The sequence below is a fragment of the Acinonyx jubatus genome, chromosome C1 (assembly GCF_027475565.1).
Source record: "Acinonyx jubatus isolate Ajub_Pintada_27869175 chromosome C1, VMU_Ajub_asm_v1.0, whole genome shotgun sequence".
NCBI classification, from domain to species: Eukaryota; Metazoa; Chordata; class Mammalia; order Carnivora; family Felidae; genus Acinonyx; species Acinonyx jubatus.
In genome coordinates this window covers 69,754,214-69,780,875 of record NC_069381.1, presented here as the reverse complement: position 1 = coordinate 69,780,875, position 26,662 = coordinate 69,754,214, and the positions used below count along the sequence as shown (strand labels likewise).

The 26,662-nt window shown below is 34.1% G+C and overlaps 1 protein-coding gene across 2 annotated transcripts in view; it reads right to left on the bottom strand.

Moving 5' to 3' along the window:
- PRKACB (protein kinase cAMP-activated catalytic subunit beta) overlaps positions 1–26,662 on the bottom strand; it is a 126,525-nt gene that overhangs the window by 57,992 nt on the left and 41,871 nt on the right. The window contains exon 1 of one of the 2 annotated variants that reach the window (XM_015070408.3): positions 11,062–11,649. The exons of the other annotated variant lie outside the window; for it this stretch is intronic. Within the exon in view, the coding sequence (XP_014925894.1) occupies positions 11,062–11,245 (184 nt within the window). The 5' untranslated portion in view covers positions 11,246–11,649. Of the gene's footprint in view, positions 1–11,061; positions 11,650–26,662 lie in introns of those variants that run through there. 2 annotated transcript variants of the gene reach the window in all.

The following is a 26,662-nucleotide window of genomic DNA, read 5'->3' as shown; positions in this document are numbered from 1 at the left end:
AAGAAAATTACAGACCAATATCCATCACAATGCAAATATCTTTATCAAAATATTAACAAACCTAACCCAGCAGTATAGAAAAAGGATTATATACCATGACCACGTAGGATTTATCCCAGGAATGCAAGGTTGGTTCAACATTGAAAATCAGTTAATGGAATACCCTGTATTAATAAAATAAAAGACAAAACTACATAATCGTCTGAATATACAGGAAGAAGTATTCCAAAAATTCAACACCTGTGATCAAAGCTTTCAACAAATTAGGACTCGTTGGGAATTTCCTCCAGCTGATAAAGGGCAAGTGTGTAGGGGACTCTGTAGCTTACATCATATATAATGGTGAAAGACGGAATGTTTTCCCCCTAAGACTGGGAATAAGGCAGGAATGTCTACACTCACCACTTCTATGCCATTTTATATTAGAGATTCTTGCCAGTGCAATGAGGTAAGAAAAAGGTATACAGATTGATAAGAAAGAAAGCTGTCTTTATTGGCTTTTTTATGACATGATTATATATGTAGAAAATTCTAAAAATCTACAAAGAAACTACTAGAATTAATAAATAAGTTTATTAACATCATAGGATGTAAGATTAATATACAAAAATCAGTTAGATTTTAATTCACTAGGAACAACAATCCAAATGTGAAAGAAATCACTCCATTCACAAGAGTATTAACAAAAATAAAATATTTAAAAATCAATCACACACGCGCGCGCGCGCACACACACACACACACACACACACACACACACACACACAATGGAATATTACTCAGCCATAAAAAATAATGAAATCTTGCTATTTGCAACAATACGGATGGAGCTAGAGTATTATGCTAAGCAAAATAAGTCAGTCAAAGAAAGACAATACCAAATGATTTCACTCATATATGAACTTTAAGAAACAAAACAAATGAGCAAAAGGAAAAAAGATAGGAGGGCAAACTAAGAAACAGACTCTCAACTTATAGAGAACAAACTGATGGTTACCAGAGGGGAGGTGGGTGGGAGGATGACTAAAAAATGTGATGGGGATTAAGAGCACACTTGCTGTGATGAGCATCGAGTGTTTTATGGAAGTACTGATTCACTATATTGTACACCTAAAACTAATATTACACTGTTAACTAACTGGAATTTAAATATAAACTTTAAAAAATCAATTTTAACAAGACTTCTTCACTAACAAGTAGAAAACTGCATAGAAATTAAAGGCTGTCTGTTAAATGGAGAAATATTTCATCTTCATGGATCACAATACTCAATTCCAGCATATTTTTTTTAAAAGAAACTGATAGCTGATGCTAAAAATTGGATTAAAAGTGCAGTAAAAATTGGATAACCATATGAAGAGGAAAAAAAAAAAAGAACTTCACTCCGTATCTCACATCATATACAAAACAACTTAAAAAACGGATTTCTAGATGAGAGCAGAGAATAAGAATCTTCATTGCCTTGGGTTAGACAATGATTTCTTAGGATTTGGCACCAAAAGTACAATCTATAAAGGTAAAAATGATAAATTAGACTTAATTAAATTGCAAACTTTTCTTCTTCAAAGAGATCATTTAAGAAAACAAGACAAGCCATAGAATGAGAGGAAATACTTGGATCTATTTGGTTGACAACTTGTGTTCAGCCTATACAAAGAACTTTCAAGACTTGATAGTAAGAAGGTAAAAATCCTATATTTTGGAGGTGGGCAAAAGATTTGAAAACACATTTCTCCAAAGTAGATACCCGAACAGCTCATAAGAGCATATGAAATTATGCTCAACATCATCAATCGTTAGGGAAATACAAACTGAAACCACACTGAAATAATAGTTCACGTATAACAGAATGGTTCTAATAAAAAAGACTGATGATATCAAGTATTGACAAGAATGTAAAGAATCTGGCCCACGTACATTGCTGGTGGCAATGTAAAATGGCAAAACCACTTAAGAAAACAATTTGGAAGTTTCTTAAAAGAATAAACACAAACTTAACATACGACCCAGCAATTCTACTCCTAGATATCTACTTAAAAGAACTGAAAGCATTTGTCCACTCAGTCTTATATGCAAATGTCTATAGGAACGTTATTCAAATAACAAAAACATTCCTGAGTGCGTAAAGAAAATGTGTTATTTTCATAAAGCATGCTATAATTCAGCAATAAAATTGTTGATATGTTCTATAACATGGATAAACCTCAAACACATTATTCTAAGTGCAAGAAGCCAGAAACAATTGATTGCATTACATATTGTATAATTCCATTTATATAAAATGTCCAGAAAAGGAAAATCTGTAGGGACAAAAATCCATAGGGATACAAAACAGATCAGGATTTGTCTGAGGTTGAAGTAAAGTGGAGACTAACTGCAGAAGGGTACAAAAGAACTTTTTGAGGGGATGGAAATATTCTAAAAATGAAATGTGATGATGGCTACAAAATTCTATAAATTTATTAATAACCATTGAACTGTACTTATAACAAGTGACTTTATGGTATATATAAATTATACTTAGTTTTTTAGAAAGTTATCAAGTGCTTCTCTATGGATGTAGAGACAGTGGCTTGAAGCGGGTCTTCTATGTTCTGGGAAGAATCACTTTAGTGGACAACTTAATTATGTAAATATAAGGCTGGTAGGCATCCATTAGCTTGGGGGAATGATCTAACAAAAACCCTTTGGAGTGAGATAAAGGCTGTTCCTTCCTAATACCCAATCGTAAACAAAACTAATTAAAGGGAAGGAGAAAGTAGATCCGCATTAAAAATAAAACAAGGATTCTAAAAGAAAGGGATTAAAACCTAGACCCCATTCTTTCTAAGATTCAGAATTACCAGAATTTCCTTCATGAATTTTAGTGATAGTATCTGTGGCCCATGAGTAGGAAGGCACACTAAGTAAGCTTTATCAAAGAGGAAAAGAGAATGTGAGTTGGTGATTTAGGCTCAACAATGGAGGCACTATAGGCCAAATTTAAGTGCCTACAGAGGCCATACAGGCAAAACAATAGAAGTAAAGGTTAGCATAAATTAGTATTAATCCTGATTAAAGAGGATATTCATTCAGTGCTGCCCATTTGTTCTCAATGGGAATAAGAAGCCACTGAAATCAACTTCTTTAATATTTCAAGGATATGAAGTCCAGATATTAATATGAAATCTCTAGTTTTAAAACCATTGTATTTTATATTTTTATATAAAAGAATGGTGCCAAATTCAATTATTTTAAAAAATACCTTGAGGACCAAACAAGACATATCTGTGAGCTACATTTGGGTTACAGACAACCAGTCTGCTATCCCTGGATAAGATGTTTAAGAGAGGAAGGCTGGGGCACCTGGGTGGCTCAGTCGGTTAAGCGTCTGACTTCGGCTCAGGTCATGATCTCACAGCTCGTGAGTTCGGGCTCTGCGCTGACAGCTCAGAGCCTAGAGGCTGCTTCAGATTCTGTGTCTCCCGCTCTCTCTACCTCTCCTCTGCTCATGCTCTGTCTCTGTCTCAAAAATAAATAAACATTAAAAAATTAAAAAAAAAAAAAGAGAGGAAGGCTGATTTTGGTACAGGGTGGGGAAGGGCTAAACTAAAAGATGACCTTCTCACACATTCAACCTGACATAGGAGTCAGGATCAAAAGGCACAGAAGTATAAATTAAGGAAACTAAATCCTATGGTATATTCCTTGGATGAGCATAACACTGGAAAGGGTGGTCACCCTCCTATTTAAGAACCACTAAGATCTCCACAAGGATCAGTGTTGTCACATCAAGTGCAAGGATACATCAAATCCTTTGGGATCAGTTTTGAACCGTAAAACCATGTAGCAGTGGCAAAATCAACAGAAGCTAAAAATGAGACCACTAGCTTATATACTAATCAAAATATTCCTCTCTGTATCTACATTTTAGAAAGATTAGACTCTCTGTAATGAGTAAACTGTCAGAAGTTTAGCAACATGTGAAGGGGGCTGGAAGGAGACCCCAAGAGAAAAGCTACTTAGCAGCCCTACCAGTATGAATAGATGAATGCAAATGATTAATTCGAATATTTAAAAGATGAAACCGGGGCGTGTGGGTGGCTCAGATGGTTAAGCGTCCGACTTCGGCTAGATCATGATCTCACAGTTTGTGAGTTTGAGCCCTGCGTTGGGCTCTGTACTGACAGCCTGGATCCTCTTCAGATTCTGTGTCTCTCTCGCTCTCTCTCAAAAAAATGAATAAACATTAAAAAAAATTTTTTTAAAAAGATGAAACCTTATTTGTATCCTAAGTGGGTCATACTAGTTACATAACTAGTTAAGAGCATAGTTGAAAGCAGTCATTACTTTAGGGCTTGCAAGTAATATTCAATCCTTCAGAGAATGCATCACTCCAACTTCCAACTTACTGGCTCTTTTCACATGGACATCTTATTTTCAAAGTTCTCTTTCTAGCCTGTTGCTTTTCTTGGTCCTCATAACAGCACGCTGTCTCTGCATCTAACAGGAAACTTAAGACACAAATCTTCGCTATAGAAGCCAAAGACCTGTTTTTCTTACACACATGTAGAAAGGTTTCACAGAACAGGTATTAAAAGCTGGTTTTTTTAAAGGGTTACATAAACGAATATATGCAGTGTCCTTAGAACAATGCCTGACAGAGAGTAAATAAATGTTTCATGTGATAATGTATATGAAAATATTCCACCCAGGAAATGGGGCAGTGAAGGGACAGGAGTCACTGCTATATAGCACAATCAGAATTATGTAATGTTCTTTATAATATGACTGAATCTCCAACCCAACTAAGTTATACTCTGCTGATTACCAAGGAACACGTAATGATAATGCTCTATTCGGCAACTAAAACATGTCTCTCATGGGGAGCCTGGGTGGCTCAGTGGGTTAAGTGTCTGACTTCTGCTCAGGTCATGTGGTTCACCAGTTTGAGCCCTGTGTCTGGCTCTGTGCTGACAGCTCAGAGCCTGGAGCCTACTTCAAATTCTGTGTCTTCCTCGCTCTCTGCCCCTCCCCCGCTCATGCTCTCTTTCTCTCTCAAAAATAAACATTTTTTTAACGTTTATTTTTGAGAGACAGAGAGAAAGAGAGAGAGCAAGTGGGGGAGGGGCAGAGAGAGGAGACGCAGAATCTGAAGCAGGATCCAGGCTCTGTCTGAACTATTAGCAGAGAATAGTTCAGATTCTCTGATGTGGGGCTCAAACCCACCAACCACAAGATCAAGACCTCAGCCGATGTCGGATGCTTAACTGACTGAGTTACCCAGACACGCCTCAAAAATAAACAATTAAAAGCAATAAATAAAACATGTCTCTCAGACTATTTGCTACTAATAACTGACCAGCTTTGAAAAGTGGAAAATCTGATAAACACTAATAATAAAGGAGAAAATAAAGCATGCTTGACGTGCCAGAAAATTATACTAGGGATTTTAAATGTCTTCTCTGAACATTGAAACAAATTTAACTCCAAAAGGATATATTACATGTACATTTAGGTTGCAATTAATTTAATACAAAAGTCTTAAAATAGTCATAACATTTCTCTAAATTTGTCCTATAAAATATAAAAATAACGTATACAAAGATTTAGCTATAAGGATATTTATTATGACATTTTTTTATATAATAGCAAAAAATTAAAAACAACCTCGAAGACCAGTGATATGTTAAATAAATTGTGATGTATTCTTACAACTGAATACAAAACAGCCATCTTAAAAGATATTGTGGAACAACTCTTTTTTTTTTTTTTTTTTCTGAGGTGGGTCGAGGGTAGAGGGAGGGGGAGAGAGAACCTTAGCACCTTAAGCAGGCTCCAAACTGGGTGGATCTCACCTCGGTGAGATCATGACCTGGGCTGAAATCAAGAGTAATATGATTAACCAACTGAGCCACCCGGTCGACCTTGTGGAACACCTCTGTATGATTAGCAAAGATGTTATCAAACACTGTATGCTAAATGATCCAAATTTAGGGGCTGGTAGAAATGTGTTTATCTATGCACCAAATAGACTATAGATACACAAGATATATATAGTGTGTATACATAAACATATATGTAAATACATATATATATATATATGTATATGTGTATATATATATATATATATATATCTTGTGTATCTATCACAAGACTATATACACAAAAGATGTTAGCAGTGATTATCTTTTGGTGGGATCGTGTGATTTTTACTTTTTCCTTTCTTCTTTCCTAAGATTTGCAAATTTTCTCCAGTGAAGATATATTATTTGGCAATCAGATTAAAATGTTACTAGGGGAAAAGTGTCTCTCAAACTTTAATGTGCATATGAATCAGCTGGGTAATTTTGTTAAAATGCAGATTCTGACTCAGTAGGTTTGATAGGCCTGAAAGTCTGCCTTAACAGGCTCCCAGGTGATGCTGATACTGTTGGATTGCTAATACACTCAGAGTAGCAAGACATTACCTAGAATATATACTTAACCTTCCTTTTTCCCTAACCATAGTAGAATGGCTATTCTTGCAAATATTCTTACAAGCAAGTAAAAGCTACTTTTTATGTTATTACACTATTTGGCACTGCCAAATAGTCCATGGAAACATTTTCTAATTTTAAATCATTTAATATCCCGATTAATTTAGTATAAGGGCTGCTGATTACTCAAATCAGTGAAAAGTTTAGTGCCTCTGGCATGTAATATTTTCCAGATTCAGGTCAGCATTTTACTGCTTCTGGTTAATGACCACAGGCCTTTGAGATAAACTGCAAAGATCACAATAGAACAAATTAGAGAAAGCCCGTTAGTGTAAGGCCATGGTGGTATTTAATGGCAATCTAACAAAAAACTCGATGTTTATTGAGAACTATGCTGGCGATACCAAAAATAAATTGACAAATTCATGCCTTCTAGGAGTTCAAATAGGGGAGATAGGTAACCTAAGGACTAAGGTAATATAATTTTAAATCTATCAAATAAACCGTATTTTAAGTGAGTATAAGATAATATGAGAACATAGGAAGAGATTATGAATTCTAATAGAGTGAAAAACAGAGGAATAGAATGCTTTGTGATTTTGTTACAGGGATAGTACTTGAGCAGGGTCTAAAAGTACGAGCAGATCCCACCATTGGTAGAAGAAAGGAAAAGGAATTCCAGGTAGAAGAAACACCTTAAATAAGCACTGTTATTATAAAGGGAATCCACTGTCTGACTATTCATTGCCATGTTCATGTAGTGACCAAAAGTCTTGGTTCTAATTAACTGCCCAGCTCAAACAGAATATGTATAGTATCCAAATACATTTCCTTGTAGTAGAGTTAGCAAGTTAACTTCTCCTTTATTAGGCAAGTTTAAAAAGCAAATTCTTTAGGCTCTTTTAACAAAAGATTACAACATATTATTTTCCACTTTAAAAAAAACTGTATTAGCTCCTCACTATTAGAATGTAGTCCAAAATTCTGAATATCTAATGGATTTCAAAGATCAGATCTACAGACTACCTTTCCGGACAATATCTTACTATGTCTTTTAAGTAAATCCTAAATTTTCATGTTTTCACTTATTTGTGTATGTTGTTTATTTTCTTAAAATAATCTTTCCTCCTTCTTTGAGTCTCCAAATTCAATTCATTCTTTATATTCTTGAAGGTCCCATCTCCCCTAATGTTAATTTCTTCTTACACTAAGCTCCACATTAAGCTACTTATACATTTTTAAGTGACCTTTTCACTATATCTTAAATATTGTTTGTATGTATGCTCTTCCTACTCTTGTTTTGGAGGGTAAGAACTAGATCTTATTTTTCTTAGAGCCTGTTTAGACTATGAGATAGTAAATTCTCAGAAACATTTGCCAAAGGGTGCCTGGGTGGCTGGATCAAACATCTGACTCTTGATTTTGGCTCAGGTCATGACCTCAGTGTCGTGGGATCGACTCTCATGCAGGGCTCTGCACTGACAGTGTGGAGCCTGCTTGGGATTCTCTCTTTCTCACTCTCTCTGCCCTATCTCTCTCTTTCTCAAAAATAAGTAAACTTCAAAAAAAAAAAAAAGAAATTAAAAGTTTGCCAAATAAATAAAAATGGATTACTACCAAGAAGCTTATGGAATAGTTACAGATGGAAAAAGTAGATAAAAGGATAATGTGGAAGGTCCTCTAGCTTAGAAGTTACAATGACACAGATTCAGTGGCCTAAGAAATAAATATGAAAGTGAATCATCTTGAAGATTGTATGAGCACTGGAGAGGTAAGACTGACTAGATAAGGTGGTCTGATAAACCACTTTAGTTATCTTACTCTACCTGAAGAAATCCATATGCAAAATTGCTTATTTGTTTAATATGGTATTTATTTCTAAGATTCACTCATGGATTTGTATCTACCAGAAAAAGTAGCCTGTCAGTTAATGGGAAAGGAGAATAAGTAAAGTGTTTGATGGTATTTACCTATTCAGTCCTTTAAATGTTGTTATTAGACATTCATTAAGTGTATAAAGTCTAAGATTTAAAACGCGAAAACTTCAATCAAGTTCAGCATTATATAATTCGATACACCATTTATGATCAAAGGAAGATTAAAAGCTAACCATAATACATTTGCTACAAAGAGAATTCAATGAATGTCAATATTCCCATTCATTCGGAGTCAGAACAAAAAGCAGAATTCCTCCATGTTTTTTTTTTCTTTTGAACATGTACTTATATGTGGATGGCATCAGCTGTTAAATATTTATGCCATCAAACAGGAATTCCTGTTACTTAATTTAGTAGTAAAAGATGAAACACAGTTAAACCACCTGGAAACTACAATTTGGCTTTTATTCTGTATTTCTTCCTATACGTAGTGTCACTAGAGAAGAAAGAAACTTGCATTAAAACTTGTTACATTTCATAAACACCTAAATTGGTAGTTAACCTTTACTCAATAGTTCACACATCTAATTTTTAAAAAATTACATGTAGTTTCTGTGCTTAGTTGATTTCTTAAAATAGCACTTTTGGAACAAGCATATTCAGAGTGTTTGTTATCAGTAGATAGTACATTCCTTTTCCTTGTCAAACAAGTCATACAAGTAGAATGCTTTGAGTAGCTTTGAAGAATGTGGTTTTCATAAAAACTTCATATAGTCAAAATTCCTTCCATAACTCACTCTGTAAATGATAATTGGTGTTTTCAGCACAAAAATAAACCTTGGAATTTTGAAATGATAGGATTCCTCTTTTTCTGTTGTATCAGTGTTTTCTCCTCTATATCAACACATTCCATAGTAGAAGACTAGAGCTCCATGTTTACTGCACTCATCATTATTGTGTCTGTTTTGATTATTTTGGGGATATGAAAGAGAGAAGAAAGTAGAAGAATACTTGATTAATGGATACAGTTACTCTTTAAGTATGCCTATTATTTGCAGGGCTATGAGATCTACATATAATTTTACTTGTGTACAAGAATACTAGTTTATTTTGTGACATCATAATAAAGAAAAATGTTAACAGCATTTTATCAGTCTGCTTTTTCTAAAAGAAATCATGGCTCATGATGTTATCTTCAATTGCCAGGTTTTAAAATGTGTTTCGGAAAACATCAGGCCCCATACATTAAAAAAATATAGTGACAGTACAGTTCAAACATAACTTTTAATTATTACAAGCCTGTGATATTCATTCATTTGAGATACATTTACTAAACACCCACTATTTGGATGAGTAGGTATCAGTGAAACAGAAACTAATTCAGTAGTGTCCTCATTCTTCATTGAACATTTAATTAAAAGGTCTTAAAATGCAAGATTTCCAAAAGGACCTAGGAGATTGCAATTTAACAGAATAGGGCAAGTTGAATGAATAACAAACTTCTGTTGCATGGTAAATTTTAATAATGTGGTATTATTTCAATAGTTAACAGTTCATTGACTTGAAGATATTTGAGATTCCTCACCTATCAACCTGCTATATGGTAAGGATTAATTATACACAAAACCTTTAGAATAAGAAAAATTTTACATATATATGTTCTTTACTTTCTCCCTAAAACAGCTCCAAGAAGGTAAAAAATTCTGATGTAGTAAATAAATAATTCAAATAAGCTTCTATAGAACTATGAAGGTACTGTAAAAAATAGGGAGTAAATTTTGTAAAGCATTCTTGGTTTGTTTTGTCTTTTTAAACTGTGTTTTTAGACTGCTATGGAACATACAAACAGAAAAGGGCAAAACCTAGTGCTATCTGATTAACAAACACACCAAAAAGGGCAAGGGTAATTCTATTGTTCCTTTAATCACAATGACAAAAATACCTTGGGGAGGGTCCAAGGTGAGAAGTGGAATGGAGGCACTGGTATTGTTTATACCTGAAATTTATCTTTTAAAAGTGCACGCCACCAAAAATGGTTACATATCACCATTTTAGCAAAGCAGCAAGTCCAAACATTTTCACATGCCTGGAAAGAATGTGATGTATGCATAAGCAACTTTTTCCTCCTTTAACCGTAATTATAAGTAACATAAAATATAATTATAAAAGCTTTTGATATTTCTAATGTTATAAATATAAGATTTCACACCGAATAATTATACTATGCTTTTGTATTAGAAATCCTGCTTGTGAAACTGAAGTAACTTTCACACGTGCATTTAAAAATAAAAAATAGTAAACATAATAGAACTTGAATTATAAATTCAAGTCTTCTGACCTTTGAAATTTAGGACTTATGAATCCAAACAATTTTTTAAAAATAACCTGATTATTATTTCTAAAGTTTAGGCTCTTCACTTTTATATAAGAAAAATAAAAACAAAAAAACAGTAACATACACTAGAGATGATAATAAGAATTTTGTAGAAAGATTTCCTATTGATACTCACTTCGTGGTCAGATATAAAACAAAACAATGAACTACACAATTCAGTTCAACTTATAATCAAGTTTTTGTGGAATTTTGCAACTTCATCCTGCAAAATGTCATGTGCAAATCATAAAAAGACAAACAAAACATTGCTCTTTATGTTTGATTCTAAAATTCCAATTAGTATTTTAGCTTCTAGTTAAAAATGTATCATTAAAAAAAAAACAAAACTTACTTGATCTGTCCCATAAGGCAGTATGTTCAGAGAAATGAAGGCTGTCATTTTCCAGAGTTGTTTTCTGATCATGTGCAGTACTTTTAGAATGTCTATGAAATAATCGGCTAGCAAAACCTTCCAATTTCTGAAGAGCAGTTGTACCTGTATACTGGTTACAGGGTAGTTCTCTATAAGCTGCCATTCATGTGCATTTGCACTTTACTTAAAGTAACTGAAAATATTTCCAGAAGGAGCTCAACAACTTCTTGCACAGAAGCTAAGAGCTATGCAAGTGTCAAACTTCCTGTTTGCAGGGTATTCAAACCACTACTGCTGTTCTGTTTCCTGTTAATATAAAACAGTACATTACTGAGCCTTTCTTAGCAAAATTCTTCATTTCAACTAAACATGGGGATTTTAAAGCCTTGCGATATCAGCCCGAAAGATTTTATACTTAAGACTGTTTAATATTAATAAATAGGTTAATGACAACATTAAATTTAAGGCTTTATATACAGACTGAAAAAAAATTTTAAAAAGGAAAACTAGCTAAACATGTATTACAACCCTATGCAAACAATTCAAGGCCAAACCACGTTCCAAATATAATAGGTTAAAAAGGTTGTGTGTGGTTTCCAGGAAATCAGCTAATGTACAGATTTTATGAATCCTTATAAGCAGCTAACTTTTCATCAAAAACTCATATAAAATGAATATTAAAAACGGCAAAACAACTATATGACATGTGTTTTAACTAAGAAAAATTTGAACTAGCATTTAAAAAAAAAGAACTAAATGTTGCTAACTCATTGACTTAAGTCTAATATACACAGGAACTACAGAGTATGGGAGTACTGCTTATCAAACTGACAATCTGCTGACAAGTGCCCTATCAGCAGTACATTTTAAAACATTCTAAAATTTGAAAAAAAGGAACAAAATATAAGATTTACAGTGATACAAAATCAGCCACAACAAGACATTTCAACTGAGAAAACAAATTCCTTCTAGTTTACGGAAACACGTTAATTTTTAAAACTAAACACTGAGTACTACTGCTTACCTGATCCCTAACTTTAGGTCTGACTTAGAAACAACTCATTTGATTAAAAGTAAATAAAATTTGCAACTGTCTATTTGCAGGAAACAAAGTAACCTGTGGCATTTAATGATGATTTTGAGTACTTGACTTTTGACACTAATTAAAGGATGAGAAATCTATATGCTTTTCTCCTTGGGAGAGAGAAGAATCTAACTAAAAATATGTTAGTCCAGGAGCGCCTGGGTGGCTTGGTCGGTTGGGCATCCGACTTCGGCTCAGGTCATGATCTCACGGTCCGTGAGTTCGAGCCCCGCGTCGGGCTCTGTGCTGACCGCTCAGAGCCTGGAGCCTGTTTCAGATTCTGTGTCTCCCTCTCTCTCTGCCCCTCCCCTGTTCATACTCTGCCTCTCTCTGTTCAAAAATAAATAAACGTTAAAAAAAATTAAAAAAAATATGTTAGTCCAGATTTCCTACCAACTGCTTAATAGGATAGGAACAATCATAATAAATAGAATAAGTAGGAGCAATAATGTAATCAAATTAGGGCAACACATACACATATCCATGAAAAACTGACTAATGAATTTTGCCAAGTAACAGCTCCTTTGTGTACACTTTGTCTTGTGTAATAAAATTAGTATCAATGTAAACAAATGGCCAACAGGATCTATAGGACTAAACTTTCAACATTTTCAGCTTTCTGTGTAAATATGTGTGTACAAGAATAGATAACTTATTAACAGCTGACAGTACTTTACACAAAACAGACACTGAACAAGTTTCTGCAGTCTTTAATAAACACCTCAGAGTATGGAAGGACTATAGGGACAGAAGGAAATGAACTTCCTGAATTCTCTGACTTACTATCTTAGGAGAAATTCTATTCATCCTCGAGGACCACTCTGTCACCTCTTCACTGAGTTTTCCCACATATTTCCTAGAAAATAAATCACTCTCACCTGTTTCCACCAATCTTAAATCTTTGTGTTAAAACTTGCTGTTTGTAAATTGATGTCTCAAATTGTGAGTCACTTGAATTCGTAAATGTAATACATATACTGCAGACTCAATAAATATGTTGAAGAAAGCATTCATTCTTAACAAATTGAAGGTCTGTGTAGAAATCAAATACTTGAAAATGTTTTAATTTTGTTTATGCAATGTCACTGAACTCTTTTTTCTGTATATTCAGTCTGTTACTAAATTCTGTTCGTTCTTTGGGTGTCATTTTTATTAGTGCAAATGTTGATTTCTAAAATAATTTGTTTTCTCTACTTCCAGTCATTTCTTTCAATCACTCATCTCTGACACATTAACCTTCCAAAATATCATACTCATGGTATTCCCTTGCCAAATGCACAAGTTAATCCTAACAATTGTCTCACCATATTCATTTTTAATATGTTTAGCTAGGCATATTCAACCTTGCTCAAGTTTAGTACAGATGATCCAGATTCCTAACTAGAACACTAAGATTAATTTATTTAAAACAATGCATAATGCTTACAGCAAAATAAGCAGAGAAGGAGGAGGAGGGATAGAAGGAGGAAGGGGAAATAAGCTTCATCTAGTGATGAAATCTGGGCTTTTTTTTTTCTTCAATAAAACTGTTTCCATTTGTTACCAAGTCCTTATAGAAAGTAGAACCTTTAGTCTTCAGAGCATGTTTCTATATATGGTAATGTGACCAGGAAGTTGTTGCTATGGAAGTACTTAGGCAATTTGACTTTTATTAAAAAGAAGAACTCTACTGGCATCTACTGATAGAAGGAAACAACTACAGCTTTAACTAAAACAGAATTCCTTCATAATTCAAATTAATCTTAAGAAGTATATTGCTCGTATTTCATCCTGACGGTATTTTCAGAATTTTAATTTGTACTAAGATGTCTAGCGCTGTACTCCAAATTTGATACAAGAGCATATTTTATACTCTAGTAATAATTTAAATAACGTGTGATAATAAAACCGGAGTAATCAACTTTGAGGTTACAAAGTCCTTATTATTCATTCTGCATTAATTTTTGAGATCATAACAATTTTCAGAGTTGAATCTCCTTTGATTATCTTAAGATACCACAAAATCCTGGGGTTTTTTTCCTTATATTTAATAATACTAATGAAAGCTTACATTTACCAATTACTTTACAACATATAAAATGGTTTCCACTGGCTTATCAGATCTTTACAAATTAAGTAGGCAGGACAGGTGTTATTAACTTTATTTTAAGATGAGAAAACAAACTTCTAAACACGAAGTCACTTGCCCAAAGTCACTTAAGTCTTCTGGCTCCTAGATCAGAGCTCCTTCGTACTGCACAACAGTGATTACCAAAAGAAGTAAAGATTTTTTTCAAATGCAGCATTTTTCAAACAAAGATGAGGAAGTGTGAATAAAAGAATAGTAGGGGGTGGAATTAGTTCTTGGATATACTGTCTCGAGTCTAAAAATCTGCTATTAGAATGTTTCCCTTTAGATGGTCGGTCACCTTATAGCCATGTGATTTCAATGTCTACCTTTAGGTTTACAGTCATGCTGAGGCCAAGCATAACCATACACGTCAGAGTTTCGAGGTTAAAAGAAACACATGGAAGCATACTCGATACGTAAATGATGTTATCTGTTCCACAGAGGGCACATAATATGACCATGACCTCTGCTATTCAAATAAAGGTTTTAGGGTAACAGTTTTGCCTTTCACAAAATGTTTTAATGGATTCATGGGGCACCTGGGTGGCTCGCTGGTTGAGTATCTGACTTTGGCTCAAATCATGATTTCACAGTTCGTGAGTTCAAGCCCTGCATCAGGCTTGCTGCTGTTAATGCAGATCCTCTCTGCCCCTCCCCCACTTATTCTCTCTCTCTCAAAAATAAAAATAAACATTTATAAAAATTTTTTAAAAATAAATGGATTCCTGTATTTTATAAATGTATTCAACCTTTTAAGACTGGCTTCTTTCATTTAGCACAATATAACAATTAAGATTCATCCATGTTGTGTTTCAATAGTTGACTCATTTTTATTACTGAATAGTATTCCAGTGTATGGATTTACAATTTATATATCCATTCACAACTGAATTACTTTGCAGCTTTGTCAAAAATCAATTAACAATATATTTGTGGGGGCCTATTCTGGACTCTGTCCTGTTCCACTGATTTGATGTGTCAATTCTTTCATCAATACCCTACTGTGTTGGTTACTGTAGCTTTTGAGTAAGTCTTAAGCCAGATAGGGTAAATCTTCCAACTTTTTTTTTTTAATTGTTTTGACTGTTAGACTTCCTTAACCTTTCATATGTATTTTAAGTTTGTCTATGCCTACAAAAATAATCTTGCTGGGACTTTATTAAGATTGTGTTTATTGAGGGGCGCCTGGGTGGCTCAGTTGGTTAAGTGTCCGACTTCAGCTCAGGTCATGATCTCACGGTCCGTGAGTTCAAGCCCCACGTCAGGATCTGTGCTGACAGCTCAGAGCCTGGAGCCTGTTTCAGATTCTGTGTCTCCCTCTCTCTCTGACCCTCCCCCATTCATGCTCTGTCTCTCTCTTCTCAAAAATAAATAAACGTTAAAAAAAATTAAAAAAGAAAAGATTGTGTTTATTGAGAGAAATGCCTCTCAATTTCTCAATTGAGAAAACTCTCAATGAGTTTTCAACCCATGGTCATAATGTATCTCTTAATGATACTTGGGTCTTTGATTTCTTTCATTAGTGTTTAAAGTTTTAAGCATTTAGATCCTGCACATATTTTGTTAGTTATACCTACATACTATTTTTTAAATTGGAGCTATTGTAAATGTACTTTAAAAAAATGTTTACAATTGTTCACTGCTAGTGTATAGAAATAGGTCTTATTTTCATATTTTAACCTTGTATACTGCAACCTTGCTACGTGCACTTATTAGTTTTATGAGTCTTTTTGTAGATTTCTTAGGATTTTCTATGAAGGCAATCATGTCATCTTTGAATAGATTGTTTTATTTCTAGGACTTCTAGTAATAATGTTGAACAAAAGAGTATCAAGAGTGGACATCGTTGCCCTATTCCCAATCTTAGAAAGAAAACATTTAGTTTTTCATCATTTATTATGTCAGCTGTTGACATTTTTTGTAATTGCCCCTTATTGAGATAAGGAGTTTCTTTGTATTCCTAGCTAGGTATTTTTACCTTACAGGGATGTTAATTTTATCTAATGCTTTTTTAGCATCTATTGGTAATGATCATATGGTTTTACTTCTTTAGTCTATTAATATGATAGATTACAGTTACTGATTAATTTTCAAATATTGAACCAGGCTTGAATCCCAGGATAAATACCTCTTGGTCTTTTTTTTTTTTTTTAATTTTATTTTATTTATTTATTTTTTCAACATTTATTTATTTTTGGGACAGAGAGAGACAGAGCATGAACGGGGGAGGGGCAGAGACAGAGGGAGACACAGAATCGGAAACAGGCTCCAGGCTCTGAGCCGTCAGCCCAGAGCCTGACGCGGGGCTCGAACTCCCGGACCGCGAGATCGTGACCTGGCTGAAGTCGGACGCTTAACCGACTGCGCCACCCAGGCGCCCCATATACCTCTTGGTCTTAATGTACTGTTCTTTTTATATATTGCTGGATTCAACTTATGAATACTTCTTGAGAATTCTGTGTATATGTTTATAAGAAATATTTTCAAATTTTAATTTCATTACCGTTTTTGAATGATTTTGGTATCAGGTTAAGGATGAGGGCATAAAACAAGTTGAGAGGTATTCTGTCTTCTATTTTCTGGAAGAGACTGCAAAAAGGTGGTATCATTTTTTTCCTTAAATATTTGGTAGAATTTGTCAGGAAAACTATCTGGGCCACGAGTTCTTTTTTGAGAGGCTAAAAATACCAATTCAATTTCTTTAATAGATATGGCACTATTCAGTTGTCTATTTCATCTTCGGTGAATTTGGTAGTTTGTTTTTCACCAATTGGTCTATTTCAACTAAGTTGTCAAATTTATGTGAATACAATGTTTCAAATCTCTTTATTACCCTTTTAATGTCTGTGGCATCTGTAGTTATATCCCCTCTTTCATTTTTGGTAGTGGTAATTTGCCTACTTTCCTTGGTAAATCTGGCAAAAACATTCTAAGTATTTTTTTAAAGGAACCACCTCTTGTTTTCATTGATTTTCTCTACCATTCTTTCTGTTTTTAATTTCATTGATTCTTGCTCTTTTTTCCTTCCCTCTACTTGTTTTGGGATAATACCTAGGATTATTTAGAAGTGTATTGTTTAAATTTCCAAGTATCTGAAAAATTTCCCTGGTATCTAGTTCTCTTACTGATTTCTAATTAATTCCATTATGGTCAGAACATGATTTTTAATTCTTTTAAATTTTTAAAGTGTTGTCTTATGACCAAGAATATGGTCTTTGATGGTGAATGTCCCATGAACATTTGAAAAGAGTGTCTTTTATAATTGTTAAGTATACTATAAATGTCAATATGATTGATGGTGTTTTTCAAGTCTTCTATATTCTTTCAGATTTTTGGTTTAATTGTTCTATAGATCACTGAGAGAAGATTAAAGAAGTCTTCAACTTTGTAGATTTTCGTATTTCTCTCCTTTCAGTATATTAGTTTTTGCTTCATGTATTTTGAAACTCTGTTATTAGATTCATATATATTTAGGATTGTTTTATCTTTTACCAAATGGACACTTTGAGCATTATAAATATCCCTTCTTAATCCTGGCTAATTTTCTTGAAGTCAACTTTGTATGATATTAATACTGCCAACACAAATTTTACCGAATAGTATTTGTATGGCATATCTTTCCCTCCAGTCTTTTGCTTTTAAACACTATATCAATATATTTAAAGTCAATTTCTTGTATATAACACATAGCTGAGTCTTGTTTAAATCATTTACATTTGCTGCAATTATTGATATAATTGGCTTTAGGTCTATTATTTTGTTACTTTTTTTCTGTTTGTTCCCTATTTGTTAAAAAAAGCTTTAATGAATATTAACTGACAAAAAATAAACTGCAAATATGTGAAGTGTAGAATTTGATGTTGACATATAAATACAACTGTGAAACCAGGACCAAAGGCAAGATAATGAACTTTTCTCATGCCTCTTCATAATTTTTCCTTCTTTCCATCCTGAATCCCAGCAACTTGATATTTTCTGGCAATATAGTTTATATTTTTAACACATATAAAATGGAACTTTTTCTTGAAATAAACTTTTTATTTTATAACAGTTTTAAATTTACAGAAAAATTACAAAGATAGTACAGAGTTGCTATATAACCAACACCTGTTTTTCACTATTATTAACATCTCACATTAGTATGGTAAATTTGTATAATTAATGAGCCAATGTTGATACACATTTGTTAACCAAAGTCTGTAGTTTATTCACATTTCCTTAGGTTTTAACTAATGTCCTTTTCCTGTTCCAGGATCCCACCCATGATACCACATTACATTTAGTACTCCTGTCTCCTTTGGCTCTTCTTAGCTAGATGACTCATGTTTCCTTAGACTCTTACTCAGATTTCCCTTGTTTTGATGACCTTGACAATTTTGAGGAGTATTGGTCAGGTATGTTGTACAGTGTTCCTCAATTACTATTTGTGTGTTGTTGTTTTCATGATGGCTGGGGTTATGGGCACTGAGGACAGAAGAAGTAAAAATAACATTTATATCACATCATATCAAGGGTATATACTATCAACACGACTTATCAATGTGAATGCTATCCTTGATCACCTGGTTGAGGTAGTGTTTTTCAGGTGCCTCCACCTATTCCATACCGTACTTGTTGGAATTAAGTCACTATGCCCAGTGCACATTTAAGGAATGGGGAGTTACACTCTACTTCCTTCAAGGCAGAGTGGAATTCCTCTGCTAGGGCAATGTGTCTCTTCTTCCCCATTTATTTATTCAATCATTTATTTACATTCTATATGGACTCATGGATATTTATTTTATATTTTGGGCTATAATCCAATACTACATTATTTATTTTATTGCTCAAATCATTCAAGTTTTGGCCATTGGAAACTTTCAATTGCTTCCTATGCCACTTTGATATACAATCGTGTGTGTGTGCATAAGCATGTGCACACATGCATGTATATTTGAACACTTGCTTACTAGCACTATAAAATGGCCCATGCTCATTTTGTATACTTCCTGCATCAATCCTAGAATCAGCCATTTCTCCAAGGAGCTCTAGTTCCTCTTACTGGACAATGGTACTACAGACCAAGGTCTGGGAACTAGGTGAGCTTGTTGCTACTGGAGTGTTGTTGCCTTTAGGCCTTCTCAGCTGACAGAGCAGACAAATACATGTGTGTACCAAATGTGTATATACCCATATCTATAAGTATTTCTACATATAATCATCTGTGTCTATAATAAGGTAAAGATGAGTTCTTTCTAGTATCTCCAACTCTAATTCATTACTGCATGATTCATTTAACTTCCTCCTCTTTCTTACTTGAAAACTCCCACTCCAACCATCCACTATTCATTTACTTACTTGTTCAATTTCAGTATACACATATGGAAATATTAGAATTGTTAAGCTGGTACAGTTAACAACTTTATCCCCATGGGAAACAACTTTATTAACTCAAGTATACTACTATGCAGTTTCTATTGCCTCTACCCTTACAGATTTCACCTATTTCCAAATTTACTTAGATCAGCACCTTTGGCCTCATCTTCAGTGAGGCTGTTTCATGAGTTTGTAATAAAGTTAGATTGTTTTGTCACAGTCTGCATTTCATTCTGGAATCCCCCAACTTTCTAAATGATGTTTTTTTTTAATTACATACATAAGACAAAAATTACATACATTAAGATTTACTCTGTACTGTGGGTGCTATGGGTTTGGACAAATGTATAATGTCATGTAACCACAATTACATTATCAACAGAATAGGTTAGCACCTTTATAAATATCCTGAGCTTCCCTGATTCTTAGCACCTATTGATCTTTTTACCACTGCTAGAGTTTTGCCTTTTCCAGAGTGTCAAAATTGGAGTCATACCCTATGCAGACTTTTCAATCTTATTCTATCACCTAGAAATATGCATTTAAAATACATGCATGTCTTTTTGTGGTTTTATGGCTTATTTCTTTTTATCACTGAATAATAACCTATCGTATTGATGTACTTGAGTTTGTTTATTCACCTACTGAAGGGTCATAGTTACTTCCAGTTTTGGGCCATTATGACTAGAGTTGCTATAAACTTTCATGTGCAGGTTTCTGTGTGGATGTAGTTTTTAAATTAGCATAGTAAATTAAATTCCAAGGAATGTGATTGTTGGATTGTATGTTTAGATTCTGTTTAGCTCTGCAAGAAATTGCCAAAATGTCTTCCAAAGTGGCTGTACCATTTTTATTTACCACCACCAATGAAGAGTTCCTGTTGTTCTATGTCCTTATTAGAAATCGGCGGTTTTGTGTATGTTTTAACATTAGCCATTTTAAAAGATGTATAGTAGTATCTTATTATTTCATTTTGCAATTCCCTAGGGACAAATGATGTTGAGCATCTTTTCATTAGGCTTATTTACTTACCATCATTATCTTTAGTGAGATGTCTCTTCAGATCTTTTGCCCATTTTTTAAATGGATTGTTTATCTTATAAATGAGTTGTATCTGGTAGAATTCACTAGTGAATGCATCTAGTCCTGATGCTTTTTCAGAAATTATTTTTTAATTATTAATTTTCAAATTATTGATTCGGTCTTAATAAAGATAGATACATTGATAGATCTATTGAGATTATCTATTTCTATTTGTGTAAGTTTTGATAATCTATCTCCTTCAAAAAATTGGTCTATTTCATCTGAGTTATTAACTTGTGGGTCTAAAATTTTTCACAGTATTCTTTTATTACCTCTTAATGCCCATGGGGGTTATGGCGATCTTCAAGCTTTGATTTCTAATATTGGTAATTTGTGTTCTTCATCTTTTTTTTTTTTAATTAGCCTGGCTAGATATTTATCAATTTTACTGAATTTTCCCTAGATCAAGTTTTTATTTTTTTTAATTAAAAAAAAAATTTAAGGGGCGCCTGGGTGGCTCAGTCGGTTAAGTGGCCGGCTTCGGCTCAGGTCATGATCTCGCGGTCTGTGAGTTCGAGCCCCACATCGGGCTCTGTGCTGACAGCTCAGAGCCTGGAGCCTGTTTCGGATTCTGTGTCTCCCTCTTTCTGACCCTCCCCCGTTCATGCTGTGTCTCTCTCTGTCTCAAAAATAAATAAACGTTAAAAAAAAAATCATTAAAAAAAAATTTAAGCTTCTGCACAGCAAAGGAAACAATCAACAAAACTAAAAGGCAACCGATGGAATGGAAGAAGATATTTGCAAATGATATCAGATAAAGGGTTAGAAACCAAAATCTATAAAGAACTTACCAAATTCAATACCCCGAAAAACAAATAATCCCATGAAGAAATGGGCAAAAGACATGACTAGACATTTTTCCAAAGAAGATATCCAGATAGCCAACTGACACATGAAAAGATACTCAATCAGGGAAATAACAAATCAAAAGCATAATGAGATACCACCTCACACCTGTCAGAATGGCTAAAATTAACAACTCAAGCAATGATAGATGTTGGCAAGATGTGGAGAAAGGGGAACCCTACTGCACTATTGGTGGGAATGCAAACTGGAGCAGCCACTCTGGAAAACAGTGTGGAGGTTCCTCAAAAAACTAAAAATAGAACTATTCTATGACCTAGCAATTGCACTACTAGGAATTCATCCAAATGAGACAGAAATGCTGATTCGAAGGGGCACATGCACCCCAATGTTTATAGGAGCACTATCAACAACAGCCAAATTATGGAAAGAGCCCAAATGTCCAACAACTGATGAATGGATAAAGAAATTGTGGTTTATATACACAATGGAATACTACGTGGCAATGAGAAAAAATGAAATATGGCCTTTTGTAGCAACGTGGATGGAACTGGAGAGTGTGATGCTAAGTGAAATAAGCCATACAGAGAAAGACAGATACCATATGGTTTCACTCTTATGTGGATCCTGAGAAACTTAACAGAAACCCATGGGGGAGGGGAAGAAGAAAAAAAAAAGGTTACAGTGGGAGAGAGCCAAAGCATAAGAGACTGTTAAAAACTGAGAACAAACTGAGGGTTGATGGGGGGTGGGAGGGAGGGGAGGGTGGGTGATGGGTATTGAGGAGGGCACCTTTTGGGATGAGCACTGGGTGTTGTATGGAAACCAATTTGACAATAAATTTCATATATTAAAAAAAAAAAGTGTGTGTGTGTGTGTACATATGTATATATAAAATGGAATACTACTAAGTGATGAAAAAGAATGAAATCTTGCCATTTGCAACAACATGGATGGAACTGGAGGGTATTATACTAAGTGAAATAGTCAGAGAAAGACTAGTATCACATAATTTCACTCGTATGTGAAATTTGAGAAACTTAACAGATGATCATAGGTAAAAAGAAGGAAAAATAAGATAAAAACATAGAGGGAGGCAAACCATAAGAGACTCTTAAATACAGAGAACAAACTGAGAGTTGATGAGGGTGGGGCAAATGAGTGATGGGCATTAGAGAGGGCGCTTGTTGGGATGAGCAATGGGTGTTATATGTAAGTGATGAATCACTGGGTTCTACTCCTGAAGCCAAGACTACACTGTATGTTAACTAACTTGAGAATTAAAAAAAAAAAAATCTAGATTTTCAAATTTAGAATTAAATTTTTTTTAATTTTTTTTTGGGGGGGCAGTGTGCACACAAGAAGGGGAGGGGCAGAGAGAGGGAGAAAGAGGATCTGAAGTGGGCTCCATTGCTGAGAGCAGAGAGCCTGATGTGGGGCCCCACCAAACTCATGAACCATGAGATTGTGACATGAGCCAAAGTTAGATGCTTCACTGAGTCACCCAGCCGCGCCCCTAGAACAAACTTTTAAAAATAATTGTTCTCACTGGTTTCCTGTATTCAATTTCTAGTCTGTATTATTTCTTTAGCTTGCATTGGGCTTAAATTGCTTCCTTTCTCTACTTCCTAAAGTGGAAACTTAAGGTTATAAGCTGCCCTCTAAGCACTGTTTTTGCTGAATTCCCCAAATTGTGATAAATTGTATTTTCATTATCATTTAAATTATTTTCAAATCTTGAGACTTCTTCTTTGACTCATGTGTTATTTAAAAGTATGCTCTTTAATTAATTTCTATATTTGGGAATTTTCCAGCTTAATTTCTGTTATCTGGTTTAATTTCTGGTTTAATTCTGCTGTGATCTGAGAATATACTTTGCATGAGTACTATTTTTTCAAACATGTTAAGGTGAGGTTCCACCTCACTGATTCTTTCCTCAGCTATATTATTCTACTGATAAGCTCATCCAAAACCATTTATTTGTTAGTGGATTTTTTTGATTTTTTTTTTTTTTTTACTTCTAGCACTTGCTTTTGATACTTTCTTAGTTTCTTTCTGCTTAAATTGCTCATGTTTTCTTGCATATAGTTTACTGTTTCTATTAGAGCTCTTAACATATTAATCATAGTTATTTTAAGTTCCCTATCTAATAATTCCAACATCTGTAATATCTGAGTTTGGTTCTGGTGCTTTCTTTGTTTTTTCACACTGTTCTTTCTTGTCTTTAGGCATGTCTTCTTTTTGTTGAAAGTTCACCATTTGGTATTGGGAAATAGGAAGAGGTAAGTAAGCATTTACTATGTGGATCTGTTAGTCTGGCCAGGAGGTGAGCTGTGTTTAATAAGTGTCAGAAGCTTCAAGTTCCTCCATTATCTTTGTTTTTTGTCCCTTATTGACTGTGGGCTTCCCTCAGTACTTCTCTTCAGAGAGTCCATGGCCTTTTCAGCTGTAATTCTATTATTATACTGGATCCCTGTTATATATCTGCTTATTTGGATAGTTGGCTTTTTCTCTTTTGGTTTTGGCATGAGGGTTTGGGTGGGGGAGGAAAAGCATTCTGTAATATTAGGATTAAATCTTTATTTCTTATTTGGCCTGTTTTTCTGGGCTTTGACCTTCACGGGTGTTTCTCCATGATACAGCTTCCCCCCTCCCCCTCTTTAGAAAGAAAGCCTAGACAGGGCTGGATTAGGAGGGATGCCTCTCCAAACTGGGATTGTCTTTTTTTGTTTGTATAGTTTCTTAAATTCCACATGTGAGTGAAATCAAATGGTATTTGCTTTCTCTGAATTTTTTCACTAAGCATTATACTCTCTAGGTCACTCCATGTTGTTGCAAATGACAAGATCTCATTCTTTTTATGGCTGAATAATATTCCATTATATATATAATGCACCTGTTTTTCAGATTTTATTTGATGGATCAATTACTTTCTAGTTTTTCAACTTAGGCAGCTTGTTCTACTTTTTGGTTTTCCTCCCTTATTTATCTTCAACTGACATGTAAAAGTACACATTTTATAAGGTATGGGTAACACACATGATGAAATTTTTTCCATTTCCCTACATTCACTCAACTAGGACATATACTGATGTCTTGAATCAGTAAAATTCTACTAGTGAATATTTTATATGTGTGTGTATGTATATATATATATATATATATATATATATATATATATATATATATATATACATACACACACACACACACATATATGCCACATCTTCTTTATTCATTCTTCTATGGACATCTGGGTTGCTTCCATATCTTGGCTATTGTAAATAGTGCTACAATAAACATAAGGATAAGGGTGCCTGGATGGCTCAGTTGGTTAAGCATCTGACTCTTTTTATTTTTTTATTTTTTTAATGTTTTTATTTATTTTTGAGACAGAGAGAGAAAGAGCATGAGCAAGGGAGGGGCAGAGAGAGAGGGAAACACAGAATCAGAAGCAGGCTCCAGGCTCTGAGCTGTCAGCACAGAGCATGATGCGGGGCTCGAACTCACGGACTGTGAGATCATGACCTGAGCTGAAGTCGGATGCTTAACCAACTGAGCCACCCAGGCGACCCAGCATCTGACTTTTAATTTCAGCTCCGGTTATGATCTCATGGTTGTGAGATCGAGCCCCCTGTTGAGCTCAGTGCTGGGCATGGGGCCTGCTTAAGATTCTCTCTCCCCCTCTCCTTCTGCCCCACCCATCCCTCTCTCTCTCTCTACCTGAAAAAAATAAGTAAAATAAAAAAGACAGAAGGAAAAATGTTTAAAGTTGTATCATCTTTGCTGATTATCTGTTTAATCAATGAATAAAGATAGGCATATTAATAATATTAAAACTGCTGACAGATATTACTTTTCTTAAAACAGTTCTGAATAGATAATTTGGAGGAAATATTGTAGATGGGAGAACTGTGGAGAATGGGATTCAAGCTAGTTATTTCTTAACTGGCTCCTTACACATTGAGTATTTTAAATAACCTAGGATTTATTATTATGCTTGCTGATAAATGGGTTTATGACACTTTGAAACTAATTAGTTATCTCTGTAATCCTTGGTTTCCTCTTTTTGCAAAACAAGATCATTAATACCTTCCCTGAATGTTATTACTGGTTTTACGTATGATTCTCAAGATAATGTAAGTGAATTCTCTTTGTAAATTGTAAATGTTATGAAAATGTAGACAGGTATTATATTAACACACCTGATTAATAACTATATAACTATTATTTATTTAAGTCATATTAAAGAAAGTCAAAGTATACTACAGTATCACTTTTTTAAAGTCTAAGCACTGGAAGCATCCAAATTGTTCAAAAAGATTATAAACAGCTATTCCATTTTAATATTTAGTATTTCTGAGAAAGTGGCACATGTACTGCAAGAGTCAATGTATGCAATATGGAAAAAATGGTATAGATATGAGTGGACAATTCCAGTGACACCAAGACAATATTGTTCTTAAAACATGAAAGGCATTAGTTCTGTGTCCCGTACTGTATAACGCCCTGTTTAAAACTGTTTAAACGCCCTGTTTAAAATTGTGCTTTTTAGAGGCACTGAGTGGCTCAGTCAGTGAAGCATCAGACTTTGGCTCAGGTCATGATCTCACGGTTGATGAGTTTGAGCCCTGCATTGGACTCTGTGCTGACAGCTCAGAGTCTGGAGCCTGCTTTGGATTCTGGGTCTCCCTCTCTCTCTCTGCCCCTCCCCCACTGGGTGCATGAGTGCTCTCTCTCAAAAATAAACAAACATTAAAAAAATAAAAATAAAATAAAATAAATAAAATTGTGCTTTTTAGCAGATGGGTACCTACATTATGCAAATAACTTTAATGAAAAATATATTAAAATTAAAATATATTCTAAAGAGTCCTAGGAAAAACCTTTTTTTTTACATAATAAAAAGTTGTGCAAATCAGTTTTCTTTAAATAAAAAATTCTCATTGAACATATATTTGTCTTTAATATAATTTTATGATATAAGAATAGGAAATAATAAATTTATTCAAAGCATAAAATGTATTCACTGGAAGTATTATTTTTTATTAAAAAATTATTTTTAATGTTTTTATTTATTTTTGAGACAGAGAGAGAGCATGAGCAGGAGAGGGGCAGAGAGAGAGAGGGAGACAGAATCTGAA